The sequence below is a fragment of the Hermetia illucens genome, chromosome 4, assembly GCF_905115235.1.
Source record: "Hermetia illucens chromosome 4, iHerIll2.2.curated.20191125, whole genome shotgun sequence".
NCBI lineage: Eukaryota > Metazoa > Arthropoda > Insecta > Diptera > Stratiomyidae > Hermetia > Hermetia illucens.
Genome location: NC_051852.1, coordinates 131,478,725 through 131,502,723, shown reverse-complemented (window position 1 = coordinate 131,502,723; position 23,999 = coordinate 131,478,725). Strand labels below are relative to the sequence as shown.

Sequence of the window (23,999 nt, the reverse complement as noted above, 5' to 3'; positions counted from 1 at the left end):
TACGTAGTGGCACTGAATCGCTGAATTGACGTTATGGATGGACTTTTTCATGATTTCATGAAAGATAGTTTGTTGACACTGCGCGCTGTGGTTATTCAGGCAAAATACAACATGATGACCATTATTTAAATGTACCTTGAATAAAGTCTAGACAGTCGAGACTTAGCCTGCATTCCTTCCGATGCCATTCCGAGTGCTATCAATGTCGAAACAGACAATGCAATTGTCACATTTTTTTCTAACAAGTTCAATAGAAATAAACAATCATGAAAAGCTTTAATAAGCTTCGACTTGCTCCGAGAGAAATCTCTGAAGATATATCTAAATATACATATATGTATCTGAGTAGCACCCATTAAGATGTTTTTACCATATCTAAAGGTATTCAATTGTTCATACAAATTCGTGGTCTACGATCAAAGTCACCTTAATCAACTTGGCAGCAACAAAGTCGCGCTAATGTCAGGTTGCTACCGGAAATGGTCTCTTATTCAAATAAATTACATCTAACCATGCGAATTGTCCTCTGAAATATCTTTTGTGCCGAAATGGTATAATCATGAGTAGATTGAGATCATACGTTGTACATTTTATTGCAATTAAGATTGTAATATAAATCGAGTAAATATTGAGCAGACACGCGCTATCTGATGGGAAAAGATTGTTCCGATTGTCTGTGGTATTTTGTCGAAAGTATTCGAAATAAACATCAGTTTAAATCGACTTTTAAAGGGAGAAATACTCAACTAAACAGCTGGTCTATTCAGTTTAGTGATCATATATATGTAGATGTATTTAAAACATTTTATTTTGAACTGAACTGCGAATCCTGCAGCAGATAAAACTTTTGGACGTCAGCAGAGGTTACAGACAAAACGATCTAACTTAAAATCCAAACCAATTTAAAAAGAGTATTGCCGATAATTTGGAGTCAAAATTAATCCCCGAACGGCCCAAGTGTATACGATAAAGGGCATAAAAAGCAAGGATACACAATGGAGGAACAGGACACTTCGGATGGATTTTTATCCCGATTAGGATATTCCATCCAATCTGCATTTCAGCCATCGACCCTTTTTCTAGACGAAGACAAATTCTCGAAAGGTATCTGTAGTTGTAGGTTATTGACAGTAGACATTAGATTGCGGCATCACTGAAAAATTAGTTCGGGGGTTCATAAAATGATCTTGGGAGTGAAGAGGGTTCACTCCGAGCGTCTAAGTTGAATATTGTTGATTCCAAAGCCAAAGCCACCAAACAACCCAACAAATGTTAATTTTGACCAAAAGCAAGTGAAAAATCCTGGCAGATTGTAACCTTACACGACACTTTTTTCTACTTCAACTGTTATTACGGGTTGACCTATGAGCAGGCCAGATGAGAAGGGGTGGAATGGGAAATATTAGGAGGCTCACGCAACTTTACCTCAGACCCGTATAATTTTCACCTTCACCACAATGTACAAGCTTCACCACCGGAAGATTGTACATTGTGAGAGGCAACTGCACCGTGGAAGCAATCACCTCAGAATTTTAGCCCTAAAATCGAGAAATTTAAAGTTGTTGCGCTTGAAATAGGTCTTAGTTGGTTCACTATCCCTTCATAACCGCCGACTTTTCTATAGGTGCATCTCCCTCAAAGCCAAACTTTTTCGCTCAAAAAGCTCCTTAATTCCACGATGCCAGAAAACGCGAACTTCACATTTCAGCCTCAAAAATTTAAATATTAAGTCAATTACTTTCTACGAAGAATCCTCCGCTGAACTCAACGCAATACATGTATGAATCTCCGGACGAACCCCCAAAATTCCTACAAAGTACAGTTTAAAATTTCGCTTTGTTTTCCTTTCCAATTTAGAGAGGGAAACCTTACTTAATCCTGTCATCTCTAATATAACTTTATTTCGGATGCTGTAGCCTACTTTTTTACGACCATTGGCTCGAATAATGATTTACCTTTGCTCCTGTAGTGGTTTTACCTCCATCGGTGAGCCATTCATTGACTTCTTGCCTCCATCACCTATTTCTTACACTGGGAAGCTACCTCCGACTCTCCATATCAAAAACGGCTGCATACAATTTTGCTGATAACCAACTGATCACCATGGAGCGATAATGCCAGCAATAGCTTGACGGGAACGATACTGCAAATGAAAGAATTTTGGTTGGAATCTTCCACTTAGGGAGGTCTATCTGATGAAAATGAAGTGAAACCAAATTTCAGCTATGGAAGTGAGGGACGAGGAATTTGAGAAAAGGAAATCCGAAAAATGCTGCGATACGAAGGGAAAAAGAAAAAAACAACCGATCAGATGTTGGCTCATATCTGCCCTGGAATCCTTGACAAGAAACTTAGGGCTGGTCTGAATGCGATTCAAACTGAAATCATGTTTATGAACGTAGATACAGAAGCAAATAACACTTCATAACCTGCATGGCAGCAGGGATGAGTTGCTTAGCCCTAACGAAACCATCGGTCATCTTTTTTCTTTTCGCACCATGATATTTTCCGGAACCGCTTTCCCCAAATTCCTCGTCCCTACCTTTCTTAATTTGCCTCTGAACTGGATGAAGCTGTCAGTTGTCCACTCTCTTTTTCTTTTTAAATACAGTTGTGCTGAGCAAAAAGGGTCCGCGGGCCAAGAAAATTGGAAAATTTCTGCTTAATCGGCTCAGTAGTTGGACTCAGAATGCCTCCAACTCTTACGCAAAAGTTATGATAGAGTAAGAACTATTGGTGAATGCATTTTCCAGATAACACCTGAGCAAGCTGAAAAATGACGGAGATGCTGCAGAAGATGAAAAGAGCAAGTATTTTATTTGCTCATAAAACAGTTGAACTCCTTTCAGTTTGGATCAAGTGTATAGAAGCCTCCTAACAGAAAATACCAAAGGGAATACGCCTTCATACCGCTCTGCCTTCCTCTCATTATTTAGCAATTAGCTCGGCATATTGTTTCCCTTAAAAGTTTTCTCAGTTCCACAATGGTTAAATTACAAGACGAGCAAATTGATATGCATGAAGATCTGGGCTAGAACGGTGGACTGAACGTAGAATCCAAAGCCGAAAGTAACGTTTTCAACAAAGTCAATTATCTGTTCGCGGTCCGTTCTGTGATCTCCTTCCTACTTTGCTCATAAGCTAGTGGTCCACTGTACCCGAGATTGGTCTGAACCGGTCTAAGAAAGCAGTCTAAAGGAACTCGCTACTAGATAGAACAAGAACGAAACACTAAATAGATGGTCCAAATTATAATTGACGCCTTTGTTTGACAATCTAAAGTGAATAAGTTGAAATTCAGTTCTAATAATGATAATGCGGATTCGGTTAAAATAATGTGGAAACATTTAGGTCACAAAAGGCCTCTGTAGCCTTTTCTCATACATGATACCTGGGCCATATGCAAGCTATTGCAAACTTAAGGGTGTCTTCTAGAGACGACAGTGTGACTGCCAAAGTGCCTTCTTTTTAGTTCCGCGAAAGTCGCAAAGTTGTAAATTAAAGGCAAATCCGCACCTCCTCACTTTCTTATAGTTGAGGCTCACACCCCATTCTTGTACAATGATAGTTTAACGAAGCCCGCTCCGATTACCCAGAGTGCTGCCAACTTTTTGCGTCTGAAAAACCAGTGAGATGATCTTTTTACAATTAGATCTACCAAGAAAAAAGTTGCAGTTCAATTTCCGAGATAAGCTATTCTCCCAAGCTCTAGAAATTTTAGTAAGATTTGAACCTATCGACACTTGCCGAACATCAATAAACTCCACATCAAGGACTTGTCTGGGCTAAAACGATAAGCAAATTGCTAACAACATTTTTGCAGGTGAAATAAAAAGGGATTGCGAAGTTTGAATCGAAGATCAACCAAAAGTAAATCCTACTTATTTGTGGGTGGGTTGAGTGGCGTCTTTATTCGGTACCATTACTTATGATAGTAAAAGCAATTATCACTGAAATGCCTACTGATTCCACCACTACCTGCTTTTGAAGTAGTCCCAATAACCTAGATTATGAACAGTGATCCCAGTCCTTTCTATTTAATGATCACTCGCAATAAATCTTGAGTTTGTAGACCCAATTCGGAACCCAATTTCTAGCGATCGCAATGGAGACATCCAGCAAGGTCCAGCAAAGTATGATAAATGGGCGGCGCATAATTAAGAGGCTCTGCAGTGACTTTGTAATGCAAGGGAGCCCAAACTAGTGGTCCTGTGCAAATAGCAATTGACTCAAATAATGCAATAATTCATTCTGCCATTTTTCGCAAATCATTCACAGTTTCTTAGTCAAACGCAAAACACCTATGGTTTCTTAATTTTTATACTTTCCTGACTTCCCTCTTTATGACTTTTGACTTTCTCCTCAAGCGGTTACGAGGATTATTACGGATATTTTTCACACATCAATCTTGGTCTGCTTCGCCCCACATTGGGCGCCGTTTTGCTTATGACCTGCTGTCTAACTTTTGATCACTGCTCGAATACGCCAAATCCGGAAAAATTTAAATCTTGTTTTTTGCAACATGTAGACTATATAAGTAGCCCTCTCTCAATATCTCATTATTGATTTGTCCATTGATATATTCAGTCTGAGCAATTCATGGGAATCTATTTTCAGTTTTCTGGGTTGGACTTATTCAGGTGGTCGCTCATATTTTTCCTTACAAAAAGCGTTTTTCAACTTTTTTGTAATTTTCTGAGATTTTGAAGAAGTGACTCAATAACATCGGCCGGAACTTCCAGACACATTTCCTAAAAGCGTCATTTATTTACCCTAAAGTAATAAAGGATTGTTTGTTCATTTTTCCTCCGATAAGAATTGATTGTGACATTAAGCCTACCTTCCTGGTACAAATAATGGATTATTAATTATTATCACGTTTTTTAATAACAGTCTGTCGCGGATAGGGGTCCACAAAAGTAATCAGTTCGAAGCAATTAATTTCATTCTTACCACTTGACACTGCATCAAAATTGGGACTATGATTGCTATTACGCTGGAGTGAACACCTGAAGTAGTTTACATGAATATTAAATATTTGGTGACAATATTGGATTTTTCTGAAAATAAAATAATCATTCTGTACTTGAAAGATCTGATGAAAAATAAGAGCAAAGTCCGTAATCAGGAAATGCCTGATATTTAATAATCTGAAATGACTTTTATTTTTCGTATGATCTCATTACTTGAACTGTATCAACCCAATAACAAAAGCCAGTTGACTAATAACTGCAAGCATCCGCAGATAAAACTATCTAAATTATCTTATCCGTTTGTTAATCTCATTCCGCAATTTTACTCGTATCTACGCTATCCAATTTCACTTAAAAAGAATGAGCAACAATGCAGCAATCACCAATCCATCTCGTGTAATTTCTTATCAAATAGAAAATTCCATATTCTGCATGATTCAGTCCAAAGCATCTTGAATTATCAACAAAAAGTTGTGTAACTAATTAAAAAACATTTCATGGAGTCTACGTCATGTTCCCTTATGCCTCTCAGACTTTGCCCCCGTTTAATCACGTTCTGTACTCAGTCGTAAATTCACACCTTTTCTACGGTGATTTACACTCCAGTCAACATTGTCGCGCTATCCAGACTTCGCTGGAAAACGTAAGGAATTATGAAATGATGAGCCTCGCGTGATAGATGTAAATTTGGATATCAAGATAATCACGTTTTAGGATATCGTAAATTATAGATGTTGGGGGCTGGGTAGGAATGGTGGTTTGGTTTATTGGAGTTGTTTAATGGGGCAAGCTTGGGGCTGATAACTTGGTGCAGAGGATGCATGCAGTCTCCGCAACCCAGCATTTTTAATTTGGGAGACAGTTTCCTGCAGCCCAAATCTAACCTTTCAAATATTAACTGGGTTTATTAGCAAAAATATTGTGTAATACTGCATTACGGATCCAAATGCTGTGAACATGTGGTTACATGAATAAACGATGATTAATATTCCGGAATGGGAATAAAGATCAAAGCGGGTGATAAGCTTGAATTACCCTCGTATAATTAACGAACAAACCAACTTATTGCAGAAATTCGAATAACACTTGGCACGTGATTGTAATTCTATAACGGAATCTAACTTTGACAAGCTTTAGTTGTTCATGAAATCAGAGTGTTTAATTTTGATGTTAACTAGATTAACTAATACTGTAAAGAAATCACCAGGTTTAACAACAATTTTTCATAATTTCTTTAAAATTATTTTATATTTTTTATTATTTAATAGTTTTGATTGAAAAAATCCAGGAAAATTTCCAAAAAAAAAGTAAATATTTTTAAACTATTTAATGAGAGTTGAATATTTAATAATAATTTTTAATATTAAAATCACATCAATAACCTACTTTTATTTACAAATATTTGAAAATAAACGCCGAGAAATTACAAATAATCTTGGGAGCAAATTATACGATCTTCGTTTCAAATTTCAAAAAGAAATAATACATCAATGGTTGTAACATTATTTTTAGCATCATTTTATAAAACAATAAATTAAAATCTATTTTTAATTTTATTTTCAGAATGGTTCGGTACAAGGCATTTTGTCACATTTATGCTGTTCCTTGGAATGGCAAATGCCTACGTGATGAGGACCAACATGTCAGTAGCCATTGTGGCTATGGTAAATCACACATATTTGGATTCAATGGCGGAAGCAGAAATATTAGATGATGAATGCGTGGAATATAACAACACACTACCTCCGAAAACTGTAAGTGTAAAATGTAATATTAAATTAAATCGAAAGAAACTTTAATTGAAAGAAAAAAAATAGTTAAGTTTACTGGGAAAAGTTCAGACCTTAAAGTTTCAAAGGGCATTCCAGCATTTTCATCGGATTTTCGGTGAATTAATTGGACTTGAACTGATCAATTGCATTTCGTCCAAATCTGCTCTGACCCGTTCAAAGTAGAATAACTTTCAAATTATTGAAAATAAACCCTCCATTATCCGGTCCTTAAAAAAAAATACATTAACTAACAAAATAATCTACTTGTCCCTCACAAGCTTAAAAAATGGCATACACTAAAAAGCTTTTAGTAAAATTATTAAAAGCAAATAAAAAGTGGTGAAAGTGAAAGCGCAAAAAAACTGATAAGAGTTGCATGTGTGTCGTATGAATATCAAATATGAAAAGGAAAATTTGTAACTCAGTTCTCGACAATTGTATTCATATCCGTGTAATTGTCTGGCACTGACAAAATATAAATGTAATGTATTAATATCTTTGCCACAATGTGATACTACATACAAATTAGCTATAGCTATATGGCGTAGAAACTTGAAAAAAAAACCTAAATAATCTGAAAAAGTTTTTTTTTGCTATTGATTACGTTTATTGTGACACAACCCTTAATAGTAATAGAAAATATCAATTGAAATGCATATTCGAATTTCTAAAAATATGTTAAATGTAGGACGATTTACACTAAATTTTTCAAATTTGTAATATACACTACCCCTCATCCGAGCAACTTGGTTTGATGAAGTGTATTACTATAGCTCTACCACGGTTATTAAATCAGCAGCCTTTAATTCTGAAAATTCTTTAAAAAATTACAACCTCCCGAAATGTTTCAACCTAGATTTCCTTGATAAGTTGAGATGCCTGAAAAATATTTAGAGAAGGATATCTAATGGATATGCAGTGTATCCAATATTATCAATTAGTGGGGTCATACTCAAGCAGCACCCTACCATACTTGGTGCTTTGGAAACATGATTTGCAATTACTTGCAATAGACTACGATCTTCTAGAAGAACCTTGTGAATACAGCTTTTGATCCAATTTCTTTTGTGCTCACTTGAGGTAAGTCCGTTGATCTGCCATCTGTACCGGAAGCAACAAAAATTTCTGAATTGAAATATTAGCTTGAGCCGATTTACTAAACAAATTTGATTCCAACGCCAAATTATGCAATTGGGAAGTACTACGAAACTCGAACGCAGATTCTCAGTTAATAATCCTCAATTAAAGTTACTATTCAATTTTCTGTGAGACTATTTCGATTTCTATCTGAAGATCAAATAGGCCGAGGAGGCGGAAACTGGACCCTTTAGGTAGAAATGTTTCTTATGTGGTGAACTTTGGATGTTTTATGGACAAAAAAACTAAACTTAAAGAAACTACATACTTTCACTAAAATTCTTGAGTGAGTTACCCCTAACAGGTAGACAGACAATCAATCAGACACACGTCGAACCGACTTAACACAAAAACTTCAAAAAAGGGATTCAGATTGTTTGGTTGGGTAGTTACTGAGAATGGATCCGTGAAAGATTTGATCACTTTCGACTCCCTGCACTCTTCAATTTTCCAACAAATATCCAATTAAGTAGGATTTGGAAAGAACTAACCAAGACCTTTCATTTGTCATTAGTCATGTGTTGTACATGACTAAATTTGGTGAAAAGAAATTTACATCCTCCTTTTGCATGAACGGGGACCCCCTTAAATTTGACGTAGAATGTCTACCTCGATTTTAAAGGGGTCCCCATTCATGCAAGATGAGGGTTTATGCGTAAGTGTTCATAGTTGCCACCTTTCCACAGAATTTGTGCGTGACAGACAGACAGATAGACAGCCAGACAGTAACTAGTTTGTCATTTCTTTAAGAAAAAGAAGGAAGATTTTAAAACTTCGCACCGAAGCTGGGAAACAAGTTCTAGAAAACTTGCTGTTTTGTATGTTCAAAAGACGGCCTATTTTGGCGTTGGCAGAACTATTCTACTAACTGGAAAAATAGCAAATTTTGTTTCCGCACCCTTGCTTGTTTGTTTGCTAACTAGACCTAGAGAATTGATCAGATTTTTTAATATTTCGCCCTCTCTCACGTCGTTTAAAAGGTAATTTACCTTTAGAGCCCATACACTATCAAAGAAATTGCGCAGCCCAGGTTGTCGGAAAGGGGGTGGGAAGTTTATGGAGGAAGAAAAAATCGTGGCGCCCATCCTCCTTAAAATGTTATGGCCCCTCAAAGTGGGGTTATTTTTATACCATCAAGGCCAAGCTGGATCTTCGAGACTGCCCCGTGGGGAGGTCAGAGTGGGGAGGATATGTAGAAGAGAGAGAAAGTTTCTCTTTTCTAATCCCGTTAAAGGACTGGGGCGGTTATCATTCTTTCAGACGATAGGGTTTCATTTTGAGCCTTATTTCCGCAGTGAAAGTCCCCTCTCTGTTAAATTTCCGCCCGTCTAATGGGTATGTTACTTGTTCATTTCCAACTTATAACTAATGCTTGAACAACATTTTACTAAGTGTATGGACAACGTAGCGTTGCGCACCACTCCATAGCGCAATTCGTTTGACAGAGTATGGGCCCTATTATACCTGGTGCCTTTGTGGTATCCATTTTGGAATTACCGGAAGCAGAAAAAATATATTGCATCTTGTATATGGTAGCTCTGAACCCTTATTAAATGCCTTCTACCTGCAGTACTCCTTGTTTAGATCTTTTTCCGTCAGTAGTTTGTTTTTTGATTTTGTTCAAGAATCGAGGGATTCCTAAGTGCGTCATCCACTTAATGGCGGACCCGACCAGTTGGAAAGCAACATGCTTTCACGGTTGTGGTCCACGGAACCCTCATCCTTGGGTAAGTACCCAAGTTGCAAAATTTATGATTTGTAGTTTTTTTGAGTTACCTGGCACCCATTTCTTTAGTGCTGAAAGCGTGGGATAGTCGATTGAATGGCTAGTTTTGGAGGAGGAAATCATTTCTGAATTTTTTCCAACTCATGGATAGGGTTAAAAGTAGCAATGCAAGGGTTTTGGTAGCGACTGGTTTGTAAGCGTTTCATTGATAATTTTGCTATATCAAAGTAATTTGGCACCTTCACTTTAGTATCAAACGAACCTTCCTCCTTCTCGAGGGCAACCAATCCCCGAAGTGTAAAGAGGAGGAGGAGGTTAAAAGAAAAATTCCCTACCCTGTTATTGCTAAGCGATGTTTAGTCTTTTCCTTCAACGTTCTCAAACCCCTATCTCAATTTTATTATCCCATTATTCAGAGGATCTTTACTTTCTTAAGTTTGGATAAGGTTGGGATGATTGTAGATAGCTTTTGGGACATTCGGTTCCGTTCTTATTATTTTTTTCGCGGTAGACGAAATTGAATGGACGATCTCATTCTCGCTCGGTTGCGTTAATTTCTAGGGAAAACTCATTTTCTCCTGCAAATACTAAATTAGTTGCTGATGGAATTCCAGATACTACCCCAACTTTAGTTTTATTTCGAAGTATTTTATTTTATTTTCTGGTCTGTTTATTATAGTGCTTTTGTAATCGCTTGACACTTGATACCTTCACATTTTTTCCAGTCTTGCCTCTCTTCTTATTACTATTGATCCAAACAAATTGGCCACTCGGCACTGCCGAATGAGTCTTGATCCTCAACGGATTACGCATCCAATAGAGTGAATAAAGTATTTTTTTTTTTTGTAATTAAATAGTTCAGATTCGATCTGACGTTGTATCTATAGAGCGAATTTTTACAGGGGAGTGGCTGATGAATAAGGCCTCGCAAACTAGGTTTTAAGAAAGCAGGATAGGAACAGTTCAAAAGCTAACTGCGCTGATTTGTAGTCGTTCCACTAGAGCAGAGGTTGAGAGTCCACCGACCTGGAAAAAATTTTCATTTTGTCGGCTTTCCATCCGGGTCCGTTTTACACTTTGACAATGCAGTTCGAAGCCAATAACCACACACACCACCTTTTGTCAAATGGCTCTTAAATCAGAAGCCAAGTTCGCTTCATTCTCAACCATTAGCACTCATAATCACTGCTAATGTGGTCTAAAGTTCTTACATCACCCAGTGGAGAACGCAGTGGTAGTTCCGGTTTTAACTCAGCCAGATATCACCGTGATTGTAAATTGTAAAGGACTTATTTTGTGGCTATAGCCTTTTCGCTTTTCATAACAATTCATCCCACTGCGTAAATCATACAGCATGGGACTAAATAGGGAGAACAGCTTTCAGATCAATTTCTAAATCCAAATTTTAATCCTCCCTGAATAAGTTCAACCGAAATGGACACTTTAGGCGAATTGTTCAGACAGGATAACAATTTTGACCAAGCTCTCAAATGCTACTCTATATGCATCTGACTAAAAATAAGCTGGTGGAAGGAGAGTTGTACCTCGTCGTGTGATTCGATGAAGAGTACTTATATAGATCTGGATATATCAAAATTAAACTTTACAGCCTTCCGAATGCAAAGCAGTGACCACTACACCTCATAATCAATGCAAATGGACCCCACATTGGGCGCCATTTGTAAATTTTTTTGTAAAGTTAGTGATAACATAGTTGTGATTCCTGATGTCATAAATCCACATCTCCCCTCCAGTAAGGACTTGTTTAATGATTGTAGGGTCGGATTCAGTCACACCTCAAGGAAGCCAAACGGATGTGATTTTTTCCTGTTTATTGTCAAGGTGGCATTTTGATTAGATAATCTGCATACACTATTAAAGTCATCTGGGAATTATATAGCGTTGGTTCTCATTATTCACTGTAGGATGTAGAATTTTTCTATTGTTATATACTCGTCGTTCAGCGTGGGATAATAGACGCTGCCTGGTATACTCCAGGGTGGAACTTTTTCCCTCTAATCCTATATGACCTACCATCTCCTTCCAACAATCACATCTCTATATGGCCCATGCAAAATCTCTTATATTGGAGATGTGAAGCTACGATTCACCAATGACACGACGAAAAGGAAGTTGGAACACATTCGCTCTTTGAAAAAGGGATCAATGAACGTTTGAATTTCTCTCCATTTTTTTTTTTGAAGATTGAAGCCTGTGAATCAAGGAAGAATTGAATCTTTTTTCCCCTAAAACTTTGTGCGCCATCATGCATCAAGCCTGTAAAATAGCTCCATATCTGTCTGACGGAATCACTAGCACAAACCTTGATTAGTCAGACTAGATTTCTCTTTTACTTTGTTTTAGTAACACTTGATGAAAATACACATACCTAGTAAACAATATTACGTAATCATAATTTATACACCTCAGTTATCGCAACTGTGTATGGAAAAAACATTACTTTCATAACAATAATCACTGACTCACTTTAGTGACAATTTCATCTGTAATTGTACACAATTTCTTCTAAGAGTATCTCGCCACTCATAACACAAAACACAACAGATACAAATAGCTTCATATCAACATCTTAAATCATCATAAACACTGCCAAGTTTACACCCACTCAAGAAATGCAAATACAAATGAACCAATTTGAACACTTCCATCTTCTGGTCGATTTAGGACATCTTTCAGGGGTAGCTTGTAATTGTCTTTTAGATTAATTACCAGAAAAGAAATAAAATGAAATATTCTTTTTCTTTTGCTCGATCGTGTACATGAGGGTGAATTTATGTACGGGTCTGAAATATGGTTGCGTTAACGGAGAATGCAATTCATCGACATGTTGTTTTGAATATTGAAAGTCAATTTACGATTCGAAATGGAATTTTAATCCCTAAATGCTAATTAATCCTTTGACTTTAAAGAGCGCAAACAGTCGTCTGAATCATGGAGCAATGTTAAGGTCAAGATACGGCCGAAAGGAAGGTTATTTGGGTGTAAGAGTAAAAATACACGAATTCTGAATTAAGTTAAAGAAAGAGCAGGAAAAAAGGGTTTTGAGAATTTGGGGAGTTTGAGCTATGGTGGCTATGGGTGGCAGTAGAAGGGTTGATAGTCAAGATGAAAATTTGGAGAGAGATTTTAATAAGATATCTCCATTTTTGGGTAAACGTTTTGTTTTAAAATTGCATGTGCAATATTCCACAGATTTCAAACTGTAGAAGAGAAAACTGGTTCCCGATATACTGTTTATATATTTATCATACATATATGGGCATACCAGGTTAATCCCGACCTGAATGGCAAACGCTGAGCTGCATGCGACCAGGCGCGTGTCATGGGTTGCGAATAATAACATGGCCTACCGGGTCAGCTGCGAATATCGCAGGTTAATCTTGTAAATAAGTAGCCGCGGACAAGCAGAACGTTTCCATTTGTGTCCGCCTTCCCTTACCTATTCTTCCCTTTCAGGGGGAGTAAACCTCCTTAACAAATCCGTAATTCGGGGTGAAGGAATCGACGTGCCTATCAGATTAATTGCAGTGACGTTACACTGTATTTCAGCGTAACCATAGGACATTGCAACATTGGGGCTCTATTGCAGGGTTGACTCCTCCCCAATACTCGTGGGAACAAAATTGGGGATATTATAAACAATTTTAATGGGACCCCAGAGACACGAAGTTAGTACCCAACATGGTTAAGAGTCGTTCAACAACAACAGAGCGACTCTTCGCCCTTGGATGTTTAGACGGTTATGCCGGCAACCACCAGGAAAACCTAGCCGTCGTATGGTTTGGACGAATCAACTCAATGAGTTTATCATCCGCATCTGTTACCGTGTCATGGATTTGGAACGGAATCCATCAGGATACAGACACCGACTACATGATGCGTCCATACCCCGATTTCCGGAACTAAGTCATGTTCCGGAACAGAACGTCATAAACCAGTACCGGGTGATAGTGAATAATCCTATCAACTAGGCAACAAATCTTCCAAGATCAAATTGCCGGACTAGTCAAAGGAGCAACACAAGTACTCCACCTATAAGGCATTTCATGAACCCAGTAGTCAGGAGAACCTTAGTAACAATTTATAATGAGGCTTTGACCGCATTCCAGGTCGCATTTACAGAATGTGCTGAGATTCTGCCAGACATTAAGCCAAAGATCCCAAAAGTAAAGTTTACTTCGACAACTACTAACATCATTGCTGCCATCGACAGAATTTTGGCTGATCGTTTGGCTAGCAAAATTACTGCTACAGAGGTTCACAGCATGATCTACGTTGCAGCTGCCACGGTTATTCGTCTCCGTAATCAACATCTTAGAGCGAATAACAGAATTATATGCAGGAGGACTTCACCGTTCTGGGTATTTCGGCTCAATAAAAGAATCGAAAAGTTAAGAAAGGAGATTGGCCATGCCACGCAAGCACTTCTTGGAAATCCATCACTAAGGGTGCACAGATGCGTTGCCAACATCATTGCAAACTACCATCTCTCCAATGATGTGCCAAGAAATCCTCGAGGTGCTAAAGCAGAAACTTGCGATATGCTCCAATCGCATCTGTAGGTATCAAAAAAGCTTTGAGCAAAGAATCGAAAGACAGACAACACCTTGTTCTTCCAAAACTTTTATAAAAATTTTATAAAAATCTCACCAACTCAAGTCGTGAAAGTAACCTCCATCTGGATCAGGCAGAAGACTTCTGGATGAGTATTTGGAGCGAACCTAGTCGTTGCAATTTAGAAGCAGCGTGGCTCCCACACCTTACGCTTTCATGCGAGGTGCTCTTAGAAATGACCATGCCTGACCTTACTGAAGCTGACGTAGAAACAGCCCTTAAAAAGGTAGATAATTGGAAGACGCCAGGAGTTGATAAGATTCATAACTTCTGGCTGGAGCGGTTCAAGAGCACTCACACGGTATTGGCAAATCATTTTAATCAGATGATTGTCGATCCGAAATTAGTTCCAGAATTTTTCACCCACGGGATAGCTTTTCTCATCCGTTTCTCAGCGCTTCAAAATGTCGGCCAATTATTTGTTTTCCTACCATCTACAAGGTCTTCACTTCAGCTCTGTGTACGAACATCTCAAAATATCTTGATGTGCATAAATTGATAGCTGAGGAGCAAAAAGGATGCGCAAAAGGCTCCCGAGGTTGTAAAGAGTAGCTTATAATCGGTATGTTAGCTGTGAAGCAGGCTGTCCACCAAAAACGAAACATCTCGTCAGCCTACATAGATTATAAATTAGCCTTTGACTCCATATTACATTTGTGGTTACTACAAGTATTACAAACGATATGAAGCAGACTTGGAGACTACAAAAGATGAAGTAGTCCCAGTGGTAATTTCAGCAAAATTTACCTAAAGCGCTGAAAACGCTCGAGCTTAGGGCTGGACTATACATTGAGATGCAAAAAGCGGTTATCCTTGCAACCTGTGCTATAGTCCGAAGAAATCCGTCCGGTAAAAATCTGACCTAGCGTTCGCACACACTTTGCGTGGAAACGCATCATCGCAGTGATGCGGGCCTTTGGATGTTGCCTTTAGCCCATCCTTAGGTTGGCCCGGGCGCCTTTTGAACTATATATAGTAACGGAATAATGCATTTTGGATAAAAAAGAAATGTCGACCGTAATTGACTATCTCTCTGAGTTTGAGGAATGAAAATGGATGCGAAGAAAATTCTTAGAATATTTCACTTTGTTATGCAAATACCGTATTTCGGGAACCAACTATGTTGCCCCATTGTCCAATAAGATAAACAGGAAGAATTAGGATAAAACCGCATTTTTCTTATCAATACCATCTTTCGGGGGTCAGCTATCCTCTTCTTTGCACTGAACAAAGAAAAAACTATTTCCCGAAATGTGGTATATGCGTAATGAAATGAATTCTATCCAAGAACGGGAAACGGCAAACAGACAAATAAAACTCTACATTCTCCCTAATTTAGAAAAATAAACGCACAACTTTTCAATTTTAGCAAAATTTCTTTTCAATAAAAATTTTCCATTCAGCAAAATTGAAAGATGAATTTCCAACTAACCCTCTTTCTTCTTCTTAAATTTTCCAGGATCCAGGGAGTGACGGTGAATTCAAATGGTCATCAAGTTTACAGGGTGTTATATTATCATCATTTTTCTACGGATATGTGCTAACACAGGTAAGCAAAATGCTCATCATCTCAAATTCACTCAATGAATTATGCATTCAATTCAGGTTTTGTTTGTATGTTCCATAATTTTTCATTCAATCCTTTTTCGCTGATACACATTAAATTTACATAGTAAAACACAAACATCAATCGATCGCATATCGCGTGCTTTGCATTATTTGCTGATTCCACAAAACAGGCCGTAATGGAATGCAAATTTTCCCTGGAAGAGTTGTTAATCGTTTCGGTTCTCCAAAAAGGTCCAAAGTTCTTTTTTTGTCGGCTGAGTAGATACACTTGTACGAATGAAATATGAACGACATGAGGAAAATGGAAGGTGTGCAAATTTTGTGCCGATATTCGAGTCTGTTTGGCGATCAGCGGGGTATGGCACGTGATGGGGCCTGATTAGCCTTTTGAAATTTAAGATACGACCGACCGAGTCCGGTGTCGATTTCACGTTTGTCCCCTGATTGCAATGGGAATTGTTCTGGTTCTATCCGGACTGGGACAAATCTGACCCAGATAAAGTATTAGTTTTTGAAAAGAAAAGAGAACTTGATAACAAGCAAAATTGTCTACTCAGATCACATCATCATCAGAATATTCTATTCATATCACTCCTCGAGAATAACTCAAAACGCCATCAAAGCATGCAAAACCGTAACATCGATCGATTTTACCATTAGCTTCTCCTAGCTCTTCATCCCTCCCCCATTACTTACAGCCCTTCTCGTTTATTTCAGATCCCCTTTGGAATTCTCGCAAAACGCTATGGTGCTCTAAGGTTCCTAGGTTGGGGAATGTTCGTCAATTCAGTGTTTGCATTCCTGGTACCAGTTGCAGCTAGGGAAGGTGGCTATATTGGACTATCAGTTGTTCGATTTATCCAAGGTTTAGGTGAAGGACCAATTGTACCATGTACACATGCTATGCTTGCCAAATGGATTCCGCCCAATGAACGATCAAGAATGGGAGCAGCTGTTTATGCAGGAGCTCAGTTTGGTACTATCATTTCAATGCCACTATCTGGACTTTTGGCTGAATACGGATTCGACGGAGGCTGGCCCTCAATTTTCTATGTATTCGGTGTCGTCAGTACGGTATGGTCTATTGCATTCTTGTTTCTCGTTTATGAGGATCCTTCATCACATCCAAGGATTAATGAAAAGGAACGCGAGTACATTAACAGTTCACTTTGGGGCAAGGGTACCATCAGTGTAAGTATTAGAAATTGTTGAAATCATAGAAAAAAATCTATAGCTTTATCTTTTTTCCAATTTTAGTCACCACCAGTTCCAGTCAAATCGATAATATTCTCAATGCCGTTCTATGCCATTCTCATCGCTCATATTGGTCACAATTATGGCTATGAAACGCTCATGACTGAATTACCTACTTACATGAAACAAGTTCTTAGATTCTCAATTAAGGAGAATGGAACTTTGTCTGCACTCCCATATCTCGCAATGTGGCTGTTCTCGATGTTCATTTCAGTTGTAGCGGATTATATGATTTCATCAGAACGTTTTACACATACCTCAACAAGAAAAATTATCAACAGTATTGGTAAGTACGAAATTTTAATTAGTTTCTTTCTATTCAATAGCCAAAAGAAATAAGATTTTTCCTGTTGCCTTGTGACGCTCCTGCTCCTGGAAATATGTAGAAACAGAAATCATAATTAACGCTACTTAGCTAGCATAGCAACCTGCAAATATTAGAGTACTTCGGTTATCTACAAATCCTAAGATCCCATGAATATTAGCTCCTTCATTTTGAGGCTTGAAATATCCTGAAGCCTTACTACGGTATGATAGTTGAGTTGATAAAGCGTGGTCTATCAATCTGCTGCCCTAGCTTTCGATTGCGGTTGCGTCACAGTTGATTGGGTTCGTCCCTGTCCTTATCCTTAAATTAGGTATTGGGAAAGCTGTACCTGCTTCCCAAAGTAATGATTTTGCGCTAATTTTTCCATTCACCTATATATTCACGATTATTGCGAAGAAGACGATGGAAAGGAGACAGAAATTGACTTTTCCTACCCAGGTTTCCTTTTTGTGGGAGTACGCATGTTTAATGCGTTATACGCACAGAGTGTTGGACTCCCGCAACAGTACGCTACCAATTAAACACCTTCCCGTCATGAGAGATCTAGCCTGGAACCGTTTGACACATTACTTCGGACTGGCCTTCCCGCTCTCCCGGCGTTGGAAGCCTTCAAGTCAGAGAATCCCTTTCACCAACGGGAGGGGAGGGGAGGAAGGGAGTTGTTAATTCAGTGCACTAATTGCCATCTGGCTCCTCCGCCGGTCGAGTTCAACCTCTTCGCACTAAGAAGAGCCCGAATATAATGCGCAACACGACATCACCTAACAGCGCCCTTCAGAATCTCTCTGACAATGTTGTCTGGAAACAGCTCATCTGTGTCTGCATAAAGCTGCTGACGAAAGCCGTCTCACCTTTTGGAATACGAAAAGGTGTCTTCAGCATCGTTCGCCACTCCATTGCAGAACACACAATCAAGAGATCGCGCCTTCCCAATCCTGTGACTGAAAACCTCCATGAAACCAGGTTTGCCTTATTTTCAAAGCAGATGAACATCATATTTCAAGTATCCTCCAGCAGCTGATTGCTTGTATTTCTAACCCCAACTTTTCAAGTGCTAATGTGTTCTTGTAAATTTTGTAAATATACATAGCTCCAACCTTTTATTCGCTTTCATAGGACAGATGGCAAAATAACTCCGCTACTAACATTTCATGCGTTAAAAGGCTTTTAGCTTGAAGAACCTTCAGTGAAAATGCTTGCTGAAACATCTTCTTTTTCTTCTTCTATTGCACTACTGCACTACTGTCCAAAGCCTGCCCTTTTTTCTCGCAGCTTGCACCTCTATATTTTACGATGGATCGACCACGCTCGGTGAAACCGAACAGGGTATGACATCCACTAGAACCATCTGTTGGGGGTTTTCCAGGTACTTTTTTTCCTCATATCACCGACGTACTCTCTTCAGACTATGTTGCGCTTAGGAACTGATAAAGCTAAGTCGGCCGGTTTATTTTTTTGGGATTTTGATTACGATGAGACAGATGCTTTTACCACTTGCTCAACTTCAACTTCAACCATCAGACGATGGTCGTAGCGAATGTTCCTTTCGCATCGAGGTGGGTGCCTGGATGTTTCGGGCCTACCTATTTTAAGTGCCCCGATGCTACAGGTTCCTTTGACTTTGGCAAGATATCAATCGAATTCTCTTTTTACCTCGTCTTTCTCTGAATGGCTGTAATGAGACGGCTATGCCCATCTTTTGTTGCCTGGCTTGATACCTGGCTTTTATGTTGTCCCTACCATATTTACCACATTTTTATAATAGCTCCAACCAGAATATCCACTCATCAGTCAGCTATTTCTTCATAACCTAACGAAAAATTTAAGCTCTACTAGTAGCTCTTGCCTTGTCACTCTCTACCACTCACCAAACTATTAAAAGTAGCTAGACATTATAAACAATGACCTAAAAGCCAACGGATTCGGAAACTTAGCCAAGCGTATCCCACTACTAAAACGGAGCGACAATCAAAGGAGCAGTAGTGTCTTTCTGTCAACGCAATAACAAGGTCAGCCGATTCGCTTACATTCACGTTATCCCTTCTGTACGTCCAAGTTTTGGTGCATTTTCTAGGGAAATGTTTGTGCGCTTTCCAGGAAAGCAGTCCATTTAGATCAAGAATATCATCCAGTTTTACTGTAGATAAACTTTTGTTCCCTAATGGAACCATGTTCAATAAGCCTAGTACTATATTCGAAGGGCCTCGCTCCTTTTTCACAGATTATTTCGGACTCCCCATACTCTACTATTGCACTCACTACCATTTTTAACCTTATCTGATTGATACTAGTGCAATAGTGAGCCAAATATTCTTGCATTGCTGTTGTTGCACATTTGCGCATGAAACTGCCTCTCAGACCTACCTTCAAAAATCAAAAGTCTTCCTGACGGCTGGACAACGATAGAAAATTAGAGATGCAGCAAAATCACAATTCAGAAGAAAATGTTTTTGAATAAAAGAGGATATGGAGGAAAAGCCGTTGACGAAAATGTGTTTTGATGGGAGGGATTTCACGTTTTCAAGCATGGGCGCCTTGAGTTCTTTTTTGTTCTTCTGATTAGTAAACATCTCTGCCAGTGATGAGTCAATCAAGATTCACGTTTATGGAGATATCAACTCTTTATATCTTTCTTTCTCTCTCTCTCTCTAAGTAATCTTTTTGGGTAGGGACACTGCAGGAAGGGCAGAAATAGCACTTCCGTTGTGGCACTCAAGACGATTTATCTCCATTCTCGATTCCGAAAAGACCGCTGTTACTACTAATCTTCCAGGATTATTACAAACGGCAACAGCCAGAAGGATCGGTTCTGGTAAGGGGTTGTTTCCATCTGAGGGGAGGGATAGTAGTATCGTTCTCCAATACTTGCGATTATTTCACCACCAGTTCTCTGTCAATATCTCCACGAAACCCCCGTAAAGTACTACTTCGCAGGGAAGTCTCTGGTCTACACGATCACGTTTAGGTCACCTCATGTGCTTTTCGGGCTCGTTCTCGTGCTTGGATTTATTTTTTGAATCGTGGTTATTACGACGTTTACTTTAATCCAATTGATCTTAACAAGAGTCCGATCTCAACAACTTCTCTACAAGATTGTGGGACCCGATGTCTGCTTTGGGAACATTGAACATTCTTGTTCTCCCCTCGATGAACCGCGGATAATGAAACATAATATGTTCGGGTGCAATGGCATATTTTGAATAGTCATTGGGTTCTTCTTATTCGAAGCGATGTAAATACTTCCGTTAACCACCGTACCACATAAGAAACTGTGTGATGATAAATCAATTTTCCCTCCACTCGACGTTTTTATCAAAGCGTTGAATCATTGTATGGGTCTAGCGACCCTTTTCAGGATCATCTCATTTTTGATGGTATCTGCTATGCACTTCCTTCCTAACGTCTCCTTGGAAGACCGCAGTCATTACGGACGAATTTGCCCTGTTTTCCTGGTAAAGATAGTGCGCTTCATTCGCTAGCGGATTCTAGGGGTTCATTCCCGCGATGAAACACACTGCTTCACCAGATCCTGTTCTATACCCATTGTGCACCCCACCCGCGATTAGCACTGGTATGCTGATTGTGCTCTAATTTAGTTAACCAAATTGTCCAATACACTACTGCAAGGACTATCTACATTCTTTTCCGAGCCGAATTTTGACTATTCAGACCATTATTGTCTCCAGTGTTGGTGTAACAAGCGAGGAGCTTTTCCTAAAAGGATCCGACGTGGATCTTCTATTTCTTGTGCAACAGTAGCCAAGTTTCGCACTGATGGGGCACTATAGTCACTGGATGCCGGCGACTGGGAGCCCGCTTGTCCACTCGCGGTTGATATTGGGTTTCTGAAGCCCTGCACCGTAAAAAATTTCCCTCTTTTGTATTTAGTTTGATTTGAGAGTATTCTACCTTCCTGTAACCAATTTTGATCCACGGAATTTAATGTATATGTTACGTGAATTCATCCCCCCCCCCCTATTCATGTAGTCAATTTAGCTGTTTAACTAACCAATATTTTTATTTTCTGATTTCAGGTCAATACGGGCCAGGTATTTGTTTAATTGCTGCTTCATATACAGGCTGTGATAGGGTTCTGACAATAACCCTCCTTACAATCGGTGTGGGTCTAAATGGTGGTATCTACTCTGGTTTCAAAATCAACCACTTGGATATCACACCCCGCTTTGCTGGCATCTTGATGTCAATAACAAATTGTTCAGCAAATTTGGCTGGTTTGCTAGCACCAATTGTCGCAGGCATTCTTATTGAAGGAAAGGTATGTATACCCCTCCCCCAGACAGCTGGAGGCATGTCATCTAATCCTTTTTTCCTTCCATTTACAGCCAACAATGGGTCAATGGCAAATCGTCTTCTTCATCGCCGCAGCCGTCTATCTGTTCTGTGGTACATTCTTCAACGTCTTCGGTTCAGGTGAAAGGCAAGCTTGGGACAATCCCGAAAACGATGCTCCCCCCGCCACGCAAACAATCCTGAACGGTGTGAATAATGGCACAAACGACGGCGCGAATAATGGCGTGAATCGTGCTCAAAACGGCCACGTGACAGAAACGCGGCATTAACCATGCACTGCTATGTGGGCTCAAAAAAGCTGAACTTTCCTAAGGAGGGGGAATAAACTGAAAAAAAACTATAAATACATGTCAAGTGCCTCACCCGATCTAAACTAGTTTTAAGGATTTTAAATTAGACTAAAACTATGAAAATAAATAAATGAAAACAGTGAAAAATAGAAAAAGTTATGCTACACACACAAACATACATATTACATTATGGATAATAAAGTATGAACTAATTTTTATAGTTACTATACAATATCGTTGATATCATGGAAACCACGCGGCCTAGCGCCCAGTCCTGTCTACTAGAGTAACTCTGATAAGAACGAAAAAAACAATACTTTTAATTAATTATTTTATAATTTTATTATTGCGTTAGAGATTTGTAATTCTTTTTGTATGAGAGTGAGCGTGTTGTTGGAAATGATAGCTGCAAATAAACAAGATACAATTGTGAATTTTGCGCCCTGAGACGGGGCGAGGTTTCAGAAAAGTAGGACATAATTTTAAGTGCTATTTAAAAAAGAGAACATGATATCAAAATTTTTAATTTAAGTCACCTTTAATTATTTTGTATAATCAATCCAAAATTTTGTAACCAATCAACTTCATTACACATTGTCGACCGTACAATGGATATTTATTGTTTTTCATTGTCGTTGTTGCGGACCAACACGCACTTTGTAGGGGAACCTCTGTATTGGAACCAAAATCCTATTCTTGGATGAGGTTGCAGTTCTTGTTTAGCTATTTTATTATTGTTATTAGCGGGCTTTCTTTTTTGCGGACATTATTTGCTTTTTAGTCAGTCGGATTGGGGCTGTATTTGCAAGTGATCCTACGGTAACTTTTTCAAGCAGTTTCAAGCTTTTCCACCTCAAGAAAAGCACCAAAAACCTTTCAAAGATGGTCGCAATCTCCATCCGCGGATGTCCATAATCTACATCCACAATTGAAGACTCCTTCACTTACATCCCCATCCCTTTACCGTACGCAAACCGAAGTCTGATCCGATTAGGAGAAAAAGCAGGTTCTGTCTGCAAAATGACCAAAAGGAATATGATCCCATTGTAGATTCAATTTTTTTATCCATTGAAGGATAGTTGCAATATCGGATTTTCAAAAAGTGATGCCGAAATATAAAACTCTTCTATTGAAGCGATACCAGACAAGTTGAACGTTGTTGTCAATGTTTGTTAATATTTGTTTTTAAATATTTTTTTTTGTATATTTGAGTATGCGCGTGAGGAAATCAATTGTTACAATTTTCGCAACAACCAAGAATTGCGAGCATATCTGATCGAATAGATAGAAACGACCTACCAAGAGGCAGAGAACAAGAAACAAAATATTTATATTTTTTCCATTGTTTGCGTTTTGTTAAAATCTTCTTTTTTATTGTCATTGTTTCCAGATGTCCATATTAAGTGCTATTTGAAAAAAAAAGAAATTTAAACCCGGAATTTCAGAGCGAAATGAGGACCAAAAAGAAACAAAAACAGAGAAACGAAAAAAAATGAGAAATATAGAGAAGATTTTTGATAAAGAGGAAGGAAAGCCTGTGTTTTATTTAGATGGCGGTACGCCACGTTGGAAGGGCCCTTTATTGCATGGAAAGGTAAGTACACTAAAGCCGCTTATCGGAGCTGCAGAGAAATCCGGGCCCAAGGTGAAAATCATGTGGACCTTTTTTGTACCCCTTTAAATTCAACTAATTCATTGTATGTCTTTATTCGGTACCTAAGGAAGACCACCTCATCTGCCCCTTTTTCGTTCAGACTAGGGGAGCATTATAAATGCATCACATAAACCCATACTTTTACTGGAGTGTTTCTAAACGAGTATACTGCAAAAGCAATATTATCACCCTCACATAATAGTCAACTTAAAACTGAAAGATGTGAGTTCTCATGTAGATGAAAGTTTCATTTTCCTTACAGCGCTGATATATCATATATACACGGTCGCTACTCACCGCTTCGTGGGGTATAGTGCGTCAACCACACATACCCGCCATAACTCGGTTAC

At 38.7% G+C, this 23,999-nt stretch overlaps 1 protein-coding gene across 5 annotated transcripts in view; it reads left to right on the top strand.

The window, feature by feature from the left end:
• LOC119653451 (putative inorganic phosphate cotransporter) overlaps window positions 1-23,528 on the top strand; it is a 172,538-nt gene extending 149,010 nt beyond the window's left edge. For all 5 annotated transcript variants that reach the window (XM_038058059.1, XM_038058060.1, XM_038058061.1 and 2 more), the window contains 6 exons: window positions 6,537-6,727; window positions 15,703-15,792; window positions 16,530-17,003; window positions 17,070-17,352; window positions 21,429-21,670; window positions 21,738-23,528. In XM_038058059.1, coding sequence (XP_037913987.1) covers window positions 6,537-6,727; window positions 15,703-15,792; window positions 16,530-17,003; window positions 17,070-17,352; window positions 21,429-21,670; window positions 21,738-21,974 — 1,517 coding nt within the window. In that variant the 3' untranslated portion in view covers window positions 21,975-23,528. The remainder of the gene's footprint in view (window positions 1-6,536; window positions 6,728-15,702; window positions 15,793-16,529; window positions 17,004-17,069; window positions 17,353-21,428; window positions 21,671-21,737) is intronic.
• Window positions 23,529-23,999: the final 471 nt, after the last annotated feature.